The sequence below is a fragment of the Urtica dioica genome, chromosome 2, assembly GCF_054948205.1.
Source record: "Urtica dioica subsp. dioica isolate 48M chromosome 2, U.dioica_male_clone48M_v1_H2, whole genome shotgun sequence".
NCBI lineage: Eukaryota > Viridiplantae > Streptophyta > Magnoliopsida > Rosales > Urticaceae > Urtica > Urtica dioica.
The window spans coordinates 35,572,816-35,589,219 of record NC_142757.1 but is presented as its reverse complement, the minus strand read 5'-3'; the positions used below and the strand labels follow the sequence as shown (position 1 = coordinate 35,589,219).

The 16,404-nt window shown below is 37.7% G+C and overlaps 1 protein-coding gene across 1 annotated transcript; it reads right to left on the bottom strand.

The window, feature by feature from the left end:
* Positions 1 to 8,933: 8,933 nt before the first annotated feature.
* Positions 8,934 to 11,806, bottom strand: LOC149404548 (uncharacterized). The gene is made up of 9 exons (XM_089607577.1): positions 11,564 to 11,806; positions 10,961 to 11,507; positions 10,653 to 10,815; positions 9,943 to 10,371; positions 9,755 to 9,833; positions 9,454 to 9,680; positions 9,330 to 9,405; positions 9,181 to 9,235; positions 8,934 to 9,121 (listed from the first exon to the last, which is right to left on the bottom strand). The coding sequence occupies exons 1-9, from the start codon at positions 11,804 to 11,806 to the stop codon at positions 8,934 to 8,936; spliced, it is 2,007 nt and encodes a 668-aa protein (XP_089463703.1).
* Positions 11,807 to 16,404: the final 4,598 nt, after the last annotated feature.

Below are 16,404 nucleotides of genomic sequence, written 5' to 3'. Positions count from 1 at the left end.
TTGGATTTTATCAAATGTTAAACAAACTTAAATCCTAAACCAAAGACTAATCATAAACTTGTTTCAACTTAATTAAGCAACATGTCTCTCAACCATCATTTCCTCGATCAAACTAGAAAACAAAAACTACGTAGATTCGAATTGTAACCTCGACATCGTCCTTACCGTTAACAAGCACAAATGGGTACTCACCACCCCCTGTCCTCAAACGAATGATGATTCGACACAAGAGGAATAAAGGCGCCTTGGCGGCCTGGCTTCGATCTGATGAGATTGTGGGGTGCTATATCTTAGCATCAATGAACAATGTGTTGCAACAAGAACATCGTGTTATCGAGACTACCACCGACATGCTCTACAATCTCGATAAGATGTTTAGAGGGCAAGGGCGTCAGGCCAGACAACAAGCAGTCAGACAGTTTTTGAATTGTCGCATGAAGGCTGAGACTCCTATCAGGGACCATATGATGCTGATCATTAGTTACCTGAATGAGATGGAAATCCTAAGATCTAAGATTGACAAGGAGACCAAAATAAATATGATCTTGGCAACTCTCTCCGAATCTTTTGATACCTTCAAGCAGAACTACTCCATGAACAAGCTAGAGTACACTGTTACCGAGCTAATAAAGGAGCTTCATAGCGCTGAGGGTCTTACTAAGAAAAGGAGGAATCAAGGAGAGGCACATGCTACTGAGCACAAATCCTCCGCCTCTGGATCTAAGAAGATTCCTCACAAGGCCGAGAAGAACTGTCCTGCATATCTCAAAGCAAAGGAACATAGTATTGTACTAGTTACCGAAGCATGCTTAGTAGCTGATAATGTATCAACGTGGATTCTTGACTCCGCTGCTACTAACCATATTTGTTGTTCCTTGACTAGTTTCAAAAAAACCAAAAGCTTAGAGGAAGGCGACTTCTGCTTCAAATGGGGTGATGGGAGCCTGGTGTCTGCGAAGGCTGTGCGATCTGTGATGCTGCCTTTTAAAGACGGCACTTTAAACTTGAATAATGTCTATTTCGTTCTTTCCTTTGGGAAGAACTTAATATCTATTGCTCATCTTCGTGAGCAATATTATTGTTTAAAGTTCATTAAGAATGGAATTCGTATTTCGTTTCCCGATAATTCTTTTATCACTGATGCATGTATGAAGAATGCTCTTTTCTACATCTATCCCACTCAACCTTCTCTTTTAGACACTGAAATAGATAACGATCTTGTTAGGGAGCCAAATAGGATCAAACATTCTGATTCCCCCGATCTAATAAAATCAACATATCTCTGGCACTTAAGACTTGGTCATATCAGTCCACACAGGATTAAGAGACTTGTGAGAGACGGTCCACTCCAAGCCTCTGCAATAGGTTCATTACCTACTTGTGAATCTTGCATAGAAGGAAAAATGACTACGCGACCTTTCTCCGATTAGGGCCGAAGAGCCACTGAGTTGTTGGAACTAGTACGTTCTGATGTATGTGGTCCGCTCAATCAACAGGCACATGGAGGATACGAATACTTTGTTACCTTCACTGATGATTACTCAAGATATTGTTTTGTCTACTTGCTCAAACACAAATCCGAGACCTTTAACGTATTTAAGGTCTTTAGAGCTTTAGTGGAAAAGCAAACTGGCAAACAGATCAAAACTCTTCGATCATATCGAGGTGGTGAGTATATGTCTAGAGAGTTCGATGACTTTCTTAAAGAAGAAGGTATCGCTTCTCAGCTTACAGTACCTGGCACGCCTCAACAAAACAGAGTGTCAGAGAGAAGGAATCGAACTCTAATTGAGATGGTTAGATCAATGATGAGTTACTCATCACTCCCTCTTTCCTTTTGGGGATATACTCTCGAAACAACCGCTAACATTCTGAACCAAGTTCCGTCTAAAACGGTTCCTGGTACTCCTTAAGAATGATGGACTGGCCGTAAAATAAATCTGGGCCACATCCGAATTTGTGGTTGCCCTGCACATGTGCTAAGGCAAACGACTACCAAGTTGGCTAGTAGGTCAGAATTGTGTCTATTTCTTGGATATCCAAAGGAAACCAAAGGTTTCACATTTTATAGTCCCAAGGATGATAAGACTTTCGTTAGCACGAATACTCGTTTCCTTGAGGAGGACTTCATGAAAGATGTAAAACCTAGAAGCAAAATTGTGCTTGAAGAAAAGTTGGGTTAGGAAGCTTCTACCTAATCTGTAAGAACTGTTCTTACCCCAACTGAAACACAACCTAACTCATCAGAATCTCTTCAAGTGGTACTTTGACGTAGTGGGAGGGCTACTAAAAAGCCTGACAGGTACATATCTTATGGAGACACTCTCGTAGCCGTCTCTAACATGGATGATCCTGTTTCCTATAGCCAAGCGATGGCTTGTTCTGAATCAAACCTTTGGCTTGACGCCATGAAAGTTGAAATGCACTCGATGTATGTCAACAAAGTATGGAAACTTGTAGACCTTCCTGAAGGGATTAAACCCGTAGGGTGTAAGTGGATATACAAGAAGTAAAGGGGTCCGGATGGGAACGTCAAGACGTTCAAAGCACGACTTGTGGCTAAGGGTTATACCCAACAAGAAGGGAATGACTATGAAGAAACCTCCTCGCCAGTCGTGATGCTGAAATCCATGCAGATACTTCTATCCATAGCTGTAACTCTCGACTATGAGATCTGGCAAATGGATGTCAAGACTGCCTTCTTGAATGGCAATCTTGACGAGCGCATTTATATGGCTCAACCAGACGGTTTCGTGGAAGAAGGTCAAGAGACCAAGGATTGTGAGTTGCTTAAGTCCATTTATGGATTAAACCAAGCATCTAGGTCATGGAATATGAGATACGATGAAACTGTAAAGAGTTTTTGCTTTGCGTAGTCAATAGATGAGCCGTGTGTTTACAAGTTCATACACGAAGGTAAAGTTATGTTTCAGGTACAATATGTCAATGCTATATTACTCATAGGTAATTATGTTGGTAAGTTATCTGAGGTTAAGGTCTGGCTGGCAAAGCAATTCGATATGAAGGATCTAGGATAAGCCGCGTACATTCTGGGGATCCAAATCTTTCGAGATAGGAAAAATCGGACTCTGTCGCTCTCTCAAGCATCCTATATTGATAAGGTGATGAATCGCTTCTCGATGCAAGACTCTAAGAAGGGCCAAACACCCTTTAGACATGGAGTCTCACTCTCTAAGGAACAGTCTCCCAAGACTGCACAAGAGATCTAGGACATGAGAAAAATTCCTTACGCCTCAGCCGTAGGAAGTCTCATGTATGCTATGCTTTGCACTAGACCTGATATCTGCTTCGCAGTTAGCGTAGTTAGCCGTTTTCAATCCAACCCTGGACCCGAGCACTAGATTGTTGTTAAGCATGTTCTTAAGTATCTTCGAAGAACTAGGAACTTAATGCTTACATATTTGGGTACTGACCTTACTATGACGGGATATGCCGACTCCAATTTTCAAGCGGTTAAGGATTCCAGGAAATCCACTTCGGGATCTGTGTTCATCCTTAATGGTGGAGCTGTTGTGTAGAGGAGTATAAGCAATCTTGCATTGCTGACTACACAACCTGGCAGATCCATTCACCAAGGCCCTAGCGAACATGGTCTTCGACCAACATCGAGAGGGATTGGGCATGAAGGACTACTCACATCTTCTTTGAGTCAAGTGGGAGTTTATTGTCAATGGTGCCCACAAGAAGAGTAGTAGTGTCTATTTATGTACATTTGATGTCATATAGTCTTACGAAGACTCTTGCTTGTAACAACTGAATAATCAATCAAAGTTGAAACGTTCATTCATTCTTCCTTGTCTTAAGCTTTATGATAAAACCTTAGTCTTTAGTCCATAAACAAACCCAACAACATATGAAGAGACTAATGTAGATTTGCATGAACAAACTCTTCATTGTTTGCTTAAAATGATATATTCGCAATCTAAGGATCAAAGGACTATTGATCTAAGTACGATTGTTAGGAGAATCTAAGATGTTTGGTTATGGGTCATTGAGAGTTTGAGACTCTATAGTTCTTCTAGGTATCTTCCGAAGGTACTGAATTGACCAGTACACTTCTAGAGACAAAATAAGAACAAACCATTTAACCTATTATGTCTCGAGTTCACTACATATGAATTGGATCATGCTTACCTTAATCCTGAAATGTGACATCTCATTTCATAGCTTACGTATTCTCATTTGAGAAAGTCAGAGTTCGGATTCACTATGTGATTCCGAATAGGACCGATTGGTGAAGTACTAAGTTATGAAGATGTCATGAGTAACTTTGTGAAGTTCTCATAGATATGGAATTCATGTACAAGATTGCTGAAATGCAATGTATATCACGTCATGCTTTGTTCCTTGGAATGTGAATAAATGAACTGGCCAGTGTCCAAATTTAGTCCTGACTCTTTTGGATGAAACAATGTAACTTGTTAGCTCCTCGTCAATACATTGTTTCTAAGTTATTCACAAGCGACAAAGGAGTTGAGGAAATGACATCTACAAGGGTAAAATGGTAATTTTGTAAATACCGACTAGATGATGATATTCATGAAGGGTAAACATAGATAATATTCAGTGGATCTACTCATCACAATTAAGTTGAATACTTGTGTAGAAAATAAATTCATTTGAACCGAGAGATTCTCATTGTCAACTCTTTATTGGAGTCAGTTGACATTAAGTTAAACTTGGAAAACGTTTGTGAACTTTTGAGTCCAAGTAGGTTAGCTCAAACTTTGTTCATTTGGATTATTGAGGTCACTGTCACAAGTCATTTCGAGTAGGATTAGTTAAAGTAGAAGCTAAGTCAAAACAAGAACTAGACAAGTTTTATGAAAATTGTCTAAAGGGAATTTTTGTCTTTTTGGACATAGGATGAAATGAATGTCAATAAATAAGTTTTTTTGACATTGTCATATGAGGATTAATTTCGTTTCATGGAATTTTACTTAAAAATTCTTAATGGGCTTTTCTTATGTTGTCATGAATAAATGAAGAAACATTTAGAATCATGTTCTAGAGCCCTTAATTTCGTCCATAGCATAGAGAGAAATAGAATTTATTTTGTGCATTAATGTATGAAGATACTTGCCAAAAGAAAAAGAGGAAACAAATTTGCTTCAAGAATCAAAGAGGATTTCGGCCAAGAGAGAAGGAATCAAATGAGGAAACAAATCCAAAGCTTTCATGAAGCACTATGACAATATGGAGCTTTAGACGCGACAAAAATCGTGTCTAAAGCTCCCAGAGTCGCGTCTATTTCCCTAATAGACGCGACATCGGTCGTGTCTGTTGGTAAACAGACGCGTATTGTCAATGGTGCCCACAAGAAGAGTTGTAATCTTTATATTCTACATTTGATGTAATAAAGTCTCATGAAGACTCTTGCTTGTAATTCTTATTCATTAATAAAAAGTTGAAAAGTTCATTCAATCTTCCTTGTCTGGAGCTTTATGATAAAACATTAGTCTTTAGTCCATAAACAAACTAAATAACTTACGAAGAGACAAATGTAGATTTGCATGAACAAACTCATCGTAGTTTGCTTAAAACGATATATTCGCAATCTAAGGGTCAAAGGACTATTGACCTCAGTATGATTGTTAGAAGAATCTATAATGTCTGGTTATGAGGCATTGAGAGTTGGAGACTCTATAGTTCTTCTAGGTATCTTCCGAAGGTATTGAATTGACCAGTGCACTTCTAGAGACAAGATAAGAACAAACCATTTAACCTCTTATGTCTCGAAGTCACTATGTATGAATTGCATCATGCTTACCTTAATCCTGAAATGAGACATGTCATTTCACACCTTAGTATTCTCATTTGAGAAAGTTAGAGTTCGGACTCACTATGTGATTCGGAACAGGGCCTATTGGTGAAGTACTAAGTTGTGAGAATGTCATGAGTAACTTTGTGAAGTTCTCATAGATATGGAATTCAGGTACAAGATTGCTGAAATGCAATGTATATCACCTCATGCTTTGTTCCTTGGAGTGTGAATAAATGAACTGGCCAGTGTCCAAATTGAGTCTTGACTCTTTTGGATGAAACAATGTGACTTGTTAGCTCCTCGTCAATACATTGTTTCTAACTTATTCACAAGCGACAAAGGAGTTAAGGAAATAACAGCTAGAAGGGTAAAATGGTAATTTTGTAAATCCCGACTAGCTGATGATATTCATGAAGGGTAAACACAGATAATATTCAGTGGATCCGCTCATCATAATTAGGTTGAATTCTTGAGTAGAAAATAAATTCATTTGAACCGAGAGATTTTCAGTGTCAACTCTTTAGTGGAGTCAGTTGGCATTAAGCTAAACTTGTAAAAGGTTTGTGAACTTTTGAGTCCAAGCGTTTAGCTCAAGCTTTGTTCATTTGGGTCCATGAGGTCACTGTCACGAATCACATCGATTAGGAATAGTTAAACTGGAAGCTAAGTCATAACAATAACGAAAATTGTCGAAAGGGTAATTTTGTCTTTTTGGACATGGCATGAAATGAATGTCAATAAATTTTTTGACAATGTCATATGATGACATATTCTATCACATGGCCATAACATGTTTATTGGGCCTTGTGAATTAATTTCATTTCATAGAATTTTACTAGAAAATTCTTAATGAGCTTTTCTTATGTTGTCATGAACAATTAAAAGAAAACCTAGAAAGCCTTTCTAGAAGGCTTTTGGCCGTCCAACCCAAGTGAATGGGAGACCAAATTTCGTGCAGCCCTTAGTGTGAAAGAGAGTTTATTTTGTGCATTAATGTATGAAGATAATTGCCAAAAGAAAAAGAGGAAACAAATTTCCTCTAGGAGAGTATGACATGGGCGGCCAAGGGAAGCAAAATAGGAAACATATTTGCTTCTAGATGGCAAGGCTTACACGCCCAAAATGAGAAAAGGAAATAAGGATTATTTCCTCATGAATATGTGATATTCTAAAAAAGAGGAAACTACGTTATTAAAGATAAAGCCTCTGCTATAAATAGGAGCCTTATTCTTCTCATTTCATTCATTCCACATAAGTTAAAGATTGAGAGTCTCTCTCTCTAGAACTTGTGGCCGCCCCTCTCCTCTCTCTCTCTAGTCAATTTCGTTTTATTGTTTTGGCACCTAGGTCCTCATTTGACCTAGAGTTTAGCTCTGCGACTTCAAGACTCGTTCTTAAGTCGTAGTGTTTAAAAGTGCTCACTCACTGATTCCTTTATCTCGAGTGATTTAGTGATAGAAACTTTCGTGGTTGCTCGAGGTGCCGAGGAAAGAAAGAGAGACGTGTTGCGAGGGGACACGAGCGTTGCAAACTTTCCAAAAGCTTCTCAAAGTTCAAGCTTCAAGAAAGGTTAGTAAACTTCTTAGCTCATAATAGTTTTTATTTATATGTACTTGCTCTTTGTCTAGGTTAGTAAAAAACTGTTTTTACTTGTAAAAGAAAATTTTTAAAATTCCGCCGCTTAACGAAGCGTTAAACTTTTTCTTAAACCCTAGATCTATTCCAACAACGCGAGAAGTCGCCTCTAATGCTAGACACGACTTTCTGACGCGACAACTCGCGTCTAAATGTCAATTTTGTTGTTGGCTCAAATGCTTTCCGCATTTTGGCGGGAGAGAAACAGACGCAACTTCTTGCGTCTAATGAATTTTGTGAAATTTCGACAGACGCGATAAGTCGCGTCTAAATATGTTCCTGCCAAAAAGCAGGTAATACTTTAGACGCGAGAACTCGCGTCAAAAGTTTTGTTTTTTTATTAATTTGTATAAATTTTATTTTGAATTAATTTAAATTAATAAAAAAATGAATATAAATTAATAAATATGGTATCATAAAAGTCGTAAATATTTCATAAAAACTAATATAAACGTCATACGATATTTATCTGATATACATAACAAAATAGTGCAAAATATCAAAGTCTATATGATGCACATCTACGTCTCGGATCCTCCCGGTCGCCCTCCTCCAGGTCTCGCTCCTCTACGTGCTCCCAATCCTTTGCCCTTTGAGCTCACTTTTGTTGTTGTTTTCCCTTTGCGCTTCTGAGCGGAACGTGTCACTGATGGTGGATCAAGAGTAGTCTGAGTCGGACGTGTCACTGATGGTGGCTCAGGAATCGTCTGAGAAGATGTCTGTCCCTTGCAGGCTGAAACTTTTCTTCTTTGCTCGATTCGTAGAGTTTCGAGCTCTCTTTGCCTGCATAAACACAAACATATATAATTAGTAAAAACAAAAAAACGTTACAAACATATATAGGTTAGAAAAAGATCCAACACCTTTACCCAAGCTTGGGCGTTCACATTTGAAGGAGGGTTGTTCAATGCGTACTCTCGATCTGATCCACATTTTTTCTTATAGTGAATTCTGCATTTTGTCTTCACATTTCATAGGCGTTTCTTCGCTTCAGCGATGATACCCTAATCGATCTTTTCTCGTCCATCGCCTGCTCGTCCAATGACTCTTGTCTCAGGATCTATGCGCCTAATGTCATACTGCGCGTGCATCAACTCCAATAGTCATTTTTGTTGCGCTGGCGTTACCTCCTTCCAAGAAATTGTGTACGGAGGAATGACGTCGCGAACCACACCGCCTAAGAAATTCCTGAACATCATGTAATCGCTTTCTTCATCCTTTTCCGGCTGCAGAAAACCGTCGTAGTTCGGGTAGTAGTGTACCAACTCTTTTGGCTTGCCCATCTTGGCTCTCTCAGAGGTCACAACGATCGTGATTCCGCGCTTCTTGGTCGGTGGCATCCTGTCATCATGGCCACTATCATCGCGGTGATGGGATTGATCATCTCCACCGCTACCTCCTGCTCCCATAGCCATCGACATATCTGTACATTTAAAAGCAAAACAAAATGTTAAAAATAATAAATTTCAATAATTTAATTTTGATATATGAAGCTAAGAATAAGCTAAATTACTCATTCATCGTCAGCATATACATAATCTATGTCATCTAAGTCTAAATCATCATCCACATCATCAGGACGGTCAACATTGCGATCAACGAAAACATCTTGCTCAAGTTCTTCGTCACCAATAAAATCATCGTCCTCTACAATGATGTCTTCTTCAATGATAACATCATCGATCACAACCTCAGGCAAAGCTGTGTCATGACATATATAAAGTTGCTCTAAATCTGTTGGTTGAACCAATAATTGAGACGTGGATCAATCTTCAATATCGGGAACATCCCACACATGACGATGATGACTTTCCTCTACAATTTCCCATTGTGAATCATTATGCAAGTCTTTAAGATAAAAAAAACTTGGCGGGCTTGAGTCGCCAGTATGAATGGCTCGTCTTGGTACCATTTTTTTCGCCACATAAACACTTGTAGTTCCAAAAATCTCGTCCTTATATATTCGTTTTTTAGGATCATTGTCTCTAAACCATTGACATTTGAATAGTATGACACGACAACTATTAGTATACTTCATCACGATGACTTCTTCCATTTTGCCGTAAAAATCATGACTGTCAACTGATTGTACTCTGACGCCGCTGTTTTGAGTAGTCCGACTGTCATCGCGAAGACAAGTCGCAAACTTAATCCCATTGACCTCACAATTTGGATATATTTGAGCTGTAGAATGTGGTCTCATAGCTAATGCGTACAACTCATCCGATACGTGAGAGCCCATGTCTCTAAGTTCAAAAATCTGACACCCAAAACAACAAATTAATTATGAAAAATTATTGATCGAATGAGGTAATATTATACAAGAACAAATACCCTTTTCTGAAACCAGTCTTTGAATTCTTTTCGATGCGCCTTAGGTCGACCTTTTTCTTCCATCAGTTGTTCGTGTTCACTGATAATTCCACCAAATGTTAAATGTGCTACAAAAGACAGTTATACTATGTGAAAATATTACTTACATCATATACTGATCCACTTCAAGACATTTGTTCAAAATGTACCACTCTATTTGCTCGCTGCTCTTCTCATCTAATTGCTTCGCAGTCATCTTTCCATAAGGGCGGCACGTATGCGACTGAAAAATTGTAAGCTCACGTTCTGCTTCAAAATCCGTTCGGCCAAGACGAGCATTGACATCTATTAGATACCTTGAAAAAAATGTCAAAGCTTCTTCTACAACATACGCTTCGGCAATAGAGCCCTCGGGCTTCGCTCTATTTCTCACAAAATGCTTTAGCGTTCCAAGATATCTCTCAAATGGATACATCCACCTCATATGCACAGGTCCTCCATTCAAAGCGTCTTTAGGTAGATGTATTGTCAAGTGCACCATGATACTAAAAAACGCAGCAGGGAATATGCGTTCTAACTTACACAAGATCACTATGATGTCATCTTGCGCTTTCTCAATAGTAGAAACTTGCAACGTTCTGTCGCTCATGAGTTTAAAAAAGTTGCAAAGTTCAGCAGTAGTCTCTCGCACATGCTTCGGCAAAAACGAACGAATACCAAGGGCCAACAATCGTTGTATGATGACGTGACAATCATGAGATTTCAAACTTGTCAATTTCCTGTCTGGGGTAACATTTTTTGCCAAGTTTGAAGCATATCCGTCGGGAAACTTGACAGACTTAATGAAACTTGTAAAATGTTTTCTCTCGTCTTCCGTTAGTGTGAATGACGCCGGTGGCTTGACCCAACGATCACCTACTTCTTCAAGTGCAAATCACTCTTTATCTTCAAGTCCTTCAAATCCATTCTCAATTTAACAGTGTCTTTATTTTTCCCATCTATACTGAGCAGAGTTCCCAAAAGATTCTCACAAACGTCCTTCTTGATGTGCATCACGTCTAGGTTGTGCTTCAATTGCAATTCTGACCAGTATGGCAACTCGTATAAAATACTTTTTTTTACTCCAATTCAACTGGTTCGGCGAGCTTTTGTGCTTCTTTCCTCCAAAATTAGGGTGCTTGCCCTGTATTGTCCGAGGAACGTATAACAACTGCTCGAGTATGTTACTTGTGCTTAACTTCTTCGACGGCTTCCCCTTCTCGTTGCGGATTTGGTAGTGTTCGCTCTTTCTCATCGAGTGATTCGATGGCAGGTATCGACGATGGTCATAATAGACAATCTTGCTTCTAACACGGAGTTCTGGCGTGTCTTTATTGCACGTGGGGCAAGCTAAATACCCTTGTCCACTCCATCCCGATAAACTACTTCGTGCTGGGAAATCGTTCATTGTCCAAAGCACTGCAGTGCGCATTGTGAACACCATGTACTCCGATTTCATACATAACCAAGGCGGCAAGTTGTATGCAGTCAAGACCACATGCCACATACTGTATGATAAGCTCTTTTCCCCAAACAGATTGAACCCATCAGGAGCAAGCCCAAGATGAATGTTTCTCGGCCCCGCTGCAAAATCAGGATACTTGTTATCAAACTCTTTCCACGCCAAACCATCAGCAGGATGCCTAAGTACACCTGGCTCCTCGATACGTTCTTTTTCATGCCAAATCATTTCTTCGGCTATATCTCGACATGCGTATAATCGCTTCAGTCGATCCTTTAAAGAAAATACCGTAATATCTTATGCGAAATCTTCTTTCCTGCCCATTTGACCTTCCACCTACTTTCTTTGCAAACGGGACTATAGTCGGCATTTTCCTGCCCTTTCCAAAATAAGGCACAATCATTGACGCAAACGTCGATCATCTCGTACCCCATGCCAAAACGTTTCAACTTCGCCTTCGCCTCGTAGTGCTTTTCTGGAATTCGATTTCTGGTTGGATGAGACTTCCGCAATAACTGAAGAAGCTGAGTGAACGACTTGTTTGTCCACTGGTTCGTAACTTTGATGTGCATCAACGACACCAAAAATGAAAGAGACGAAAATTCTTTGCACCCAGGGTACAACTATGCTTCAAGCTCAGTGTACAAGTCTTCCAATTGCTCTTGTTCTCGTTCTTTTCTCGGGGTCGGATCATACCCTAGGTCGTATTCATCATGATCCAGGATGTCATGCAAACCGTCATTCAACCCTCCATCTTCACTTTCATCAATGCTCTCGTCGTCTTCTATGACCTCTGGAATTATTGGTTCCCCGTGATGAAACCACCCTTTGTAGTTCGGTGAAAACCCTCGGATGTACAAGTCGGTTTCAACATCATCGATGGTCTGATACTTCACATTGTTGCAAGTTTTTCATGGACACTTGACTTTTCCATTTACCACTTGCTGGCGTGCAAGTCGAATAAACTCTGCTACACCATTTCGAAACTCCAAACTCACACGATTATTCTTAGAAATCCATTCATGATTTCGATTCGACATTTCACTGATTAAAAATTCAAAGATAAACCTCATGTCTAAATATGCATATATATCAAATCCTTGCTTAAAAAAACCAAATAAGAAAATAAAAATAAATGGAGATGAATGAATCAATTAAATGAGTGGTTCTTATAAATGAAATCATATGTTTTTTTTCTCATTACCGGCTGTTTTAGTCTTCATTAATAGTCATTTGTAGCAAGCTCGAATGGTGCAATGGAAGTATATGGAACCGCCTAGAACCCTAATGAGTATTGTCATTCACACAAAAATTATTTGAGAGCATATATATACTAAGAAATAGTTAGCTTTTAAATACTCTTAACTAACTAAATAATAGTCAACTACAAGGGATGTATCCAAAATTTTAACTTCCTAGTTGGCTCAAAATTTTGATTATACGAAAATGTTTATTACTGATGAAAACATGGACACAATTCGAGAAATATGGAATAATGTGATTTTCAACATAATTTTTTAGAAAACAAAATGTCTGTTTTTTTTAGAAAAGAAAATGTGTGTGTGTGTGTGTGTTTTTTTTTTCTAATTTGACTGTGGATAGCCACTGAAAACAGTACTGCCAAAGAAATTTCATGAATTTTTCACAAATTGAGATATAGCATAAGTTCCAACATTGAGCTATGCACAATATTTCAAATATGTAGGATCTCTCTGAGTCCCCTATACTAGTCAGTGGACCTGTAAGAGATTCTACATATTCTTTTTTTTTTGAGGGAGAGATTCTACATATTAACAAAGACATATATTGTTCGATCTACGTACTCACAAAAATAGAGTGGTTCAAACTGAAATAATAAGTTGTTACATTGCATCATTCGAGCTTGCTAATTGTAGTGTGTTGTGAATATATATATATATATATATATATTTTTTTTTTAGAATTGTAGTGTTTTGTGAATATTTCTTAGCTATCTGGTCTAATTATGTTGGGTAAAAATATCAATCATGATACGAAAATGTTTATTACTGATGGAAACATGGACACAATTCGAGAAATATGGAATAATGTGATTTTCAACGGAAAAATTGTTCGTTGATGCTATTGTTTAGTGTTGGGTTAATAATTCACTAGGAATTTCAGAAGAATTAATGCTGATTACCGTATCACATAAAATAGGTAAATTATTGTTTTCTAACAAATCATAGAAAATGTCATTTGTTGACAAAAAAAAAAAAACCGATAACCAACATAATTCTTTAGAAAACAAAATGTGTGTTTTTTTTATTTTCTAATTGGACTGTCGATAGCCACTGATAACAGTACTGCCAAAGAAATTTCATGAATTTTTCACAAATTGAGATATAGCATAAGTTCCAACATTGAGCTATTCAGAGTATTTCAAATATGTAGAATCTCTCTGAGTCCCCTATTCTAGCCAGTGGACCTGTCAGAGATTCTACATATTCACAAAGACATATATTGTTCAATCTACGTACTCACAAGAATAGAAAGTGGTTCAAACTGAAATATTAAGCTGTTACATTGCATCATTCGAGCTTGATAATTGTAGTGTGTTGTGAATATTACTTTTTTTTTTGAATTGTAGTGTTTTGTGAATATTTCTTAGCTATCTGGTCTAATTATGTTGGGTAAAAATATCAATCATGATATATTAATTAAAAAAAAAAACTTGATTCAATCTTAACAAGGAACACTTGAAAAAATTATCACAAAGAAATATGTCATTATTTCAAGTGAAAAAACATCTATAATTTTTTTTCTTCATAACTCGCACATATTCTTATAAAATTGCAATAATGTTTTAAATAAGCACGGCAACAGAAATATGTTTTTTTTCTTCATAACGCGCACATATTCTTATAAAATTGCAATAATGTTTCAAATAAGCAAGGCAACAGAAATATGTTTGTATCCTAACCTGGCGGATTTTTGGGCGAGTTCCGAGAAATTAAGGATCGATTGGCAGATTTCTCGAGCGGTGGATCGGACGCGGTGGACTTCTACGAACCAGGCCTTCGACTTCGGTTTCTCGGTTCTTCGCTAACACGCCACTGAATGTTTGCCAGCACTGATAATCAAATCAAACTCTATGTAATCTGGACAATATTCTCTCAGTCATAGCTGCAACACATATGTATTTTTTCAGAGCTTCAAAAGACCATCAACACACAAGTAATCAAGACAATATTCTCTCAGTCATAGCTGCAACACAAATATATTTTTTCAGAGCTTCAAAAGACCATCAACACACAATAAAAGAACACCTACAGAGTAAGATATAGAGAGGCAAAAAAAACTGAAGTAAGACATACAAAAAAAAAACTCATCTTCTGCCTAAAAGTACACTAATTAATGAAAGATCAAGCTGATAATATGAATTATGTTTTAATAATGAAAGACCAAGCTATATATGAACATCGACATCTATGAAAATCTTGTGCAAAAGAAACTTCATGAAAGTTGCAGAATATGAATACAGTTTCAATAATGAAAGTGTTGTCAATGGTGCCCACAAGAAGAGCTGTAGTCTTTATTTTATACATTTGATGTAATAAAGTCTCACGAAGACTCTTGCTTGTAATTGCTTATTCATTAATAAAGTTGAAACGTTCATTCATTCTTTCTTGTCTGTATGAAGCTTTATGATAAAAAATTAGTCTTTAGTCCATAAACAAACCTAACAACGTACGAAGAGAAAAATGTAGATTTGCATGAACAAACTCTTCGTAGTTTGCTTAAAACGATACATTCGCAATCTAAGGGTCAAAGGACTATTGACCTCAGTATGATTGTTAGAAGAATCTATGATGTTTAGTTATGAGGCATTGAGAGTTGGAGACTCTATAGTTCTTCTAGGTATCTTCCGAAGGTACTGAATTGACCAGTGCACTTCTAGAGACAAGATAAGAACAAACCATTTAACCTCTTATGTCTCGAAGTCACTACGTACGAATTGCATCATGCTTACCTTAATCCTGAAATGAGACATGTCATTTCACACCTTACGTATTCTCATTTGAGAAAGTCGGAGTTCGGACTCACTATGTGATTCCGAACAGGGCCTATTGGTGAAGTACTAAGTTGTGAGAATGTCATGAGTAACTTTGTGAAGTTCTCATAGATATGGAATTCATGTACAAGATTGTTGAAATGCAATGTATATCACCTCATGCTTTGTTCCTTGGAATGTGAATAAATGAACTTGCTAGTGTCCAAATTGAGTCCTGACTCTTTTGGATGAAACAATGTGACTTGTTAGCTCCTCATCAATACATTGTTTCTAACTTATTCACAAGCGACAAAGGAGTTGAGGAAATAACAGCTAGAAGAGTAAAATTGTAATTTCGTAAATCCCGACTAGCTGATGATATTCATGAAGGGTAAACACTGATAATATTCTGTGGATCCGCTCATTACAATTAGGTTGAATTCTTGAGTAGAAAATAAATTCATTTGAACCGAGAGATTTTCAGTGTCAACTCTTTAGTGGAGTCAGTTGACATTAAGCTAAACTTGGAAAAGTTTTGTGAACTTCTGAGTCCAAGTATTTAGCTCAAGCTTTGTTCATTTGGATCCATGAGGTCACTATCACGAATCACATCGAGTAGGAATAGTTAAACGGGAAGCTAAGTCAAAACAAGAATGAAAATTGTCAAAAGGGTATTTTTGTCTTTTGAGACATAGGATGAAATGAATGTCAATAAATTTTTTGACATGGTCATTTAGTGACTCAATAATACTCGTCCATGACTTGATCATTGGCCCCTGTGAATTAATTTCATTTCATTAGAATTTTATTGAAAATTCTTAATGGGCCTTTTTCTTGTTGTCATGAACAAATGAAGGAGCTTCTAGAAGCTTCTTTTAGAGACATGTTGGGCTCCTAATACCCAAGAGAAAGAGAAATATTTTGTGCATAAATGTATCAAGATACTTGCCAAAAGAAAAAGAGGAAACAAATTTCCTCAAAGAGGCAAGAGGGAAATCGGCCAAGAGAGTCAAAGGCAAGGCAAGGAACAAAAAAGGAAACAAATCCAAGCCTTCTAGAAGGCAGCCTTGGCCGAGTGAATCAAAGGGGAAATGGGCAATATTTGCTCATGAATATGTGATATTCTATAGAAGAGGAGACTACCTTATTGAAGGTGAG

Coding starts and splice junctions, on each gene's coding strand:
- LOC149404548 (XM_089607577.1), bottom strand. CDS start 11,806: ATGCACATCAAAGTTACGAACCAGTGGACAAACAAGTCGTTCACTCAG. Junction 11,508..11,563: donor GCAAAGAAAGTAGGTGGAAG/GTCAAATGGGCA, acceptor TTTTCTTTAAAG/GATCGACTGAAGCGATTATA. Junction 10,372..10,652: donor AGTGATTTGCACTTGAAGAA/GTAGGTGATCGT, acceptor CATGAGCGACAG/AACGTTGCAAGTTTCTACTA.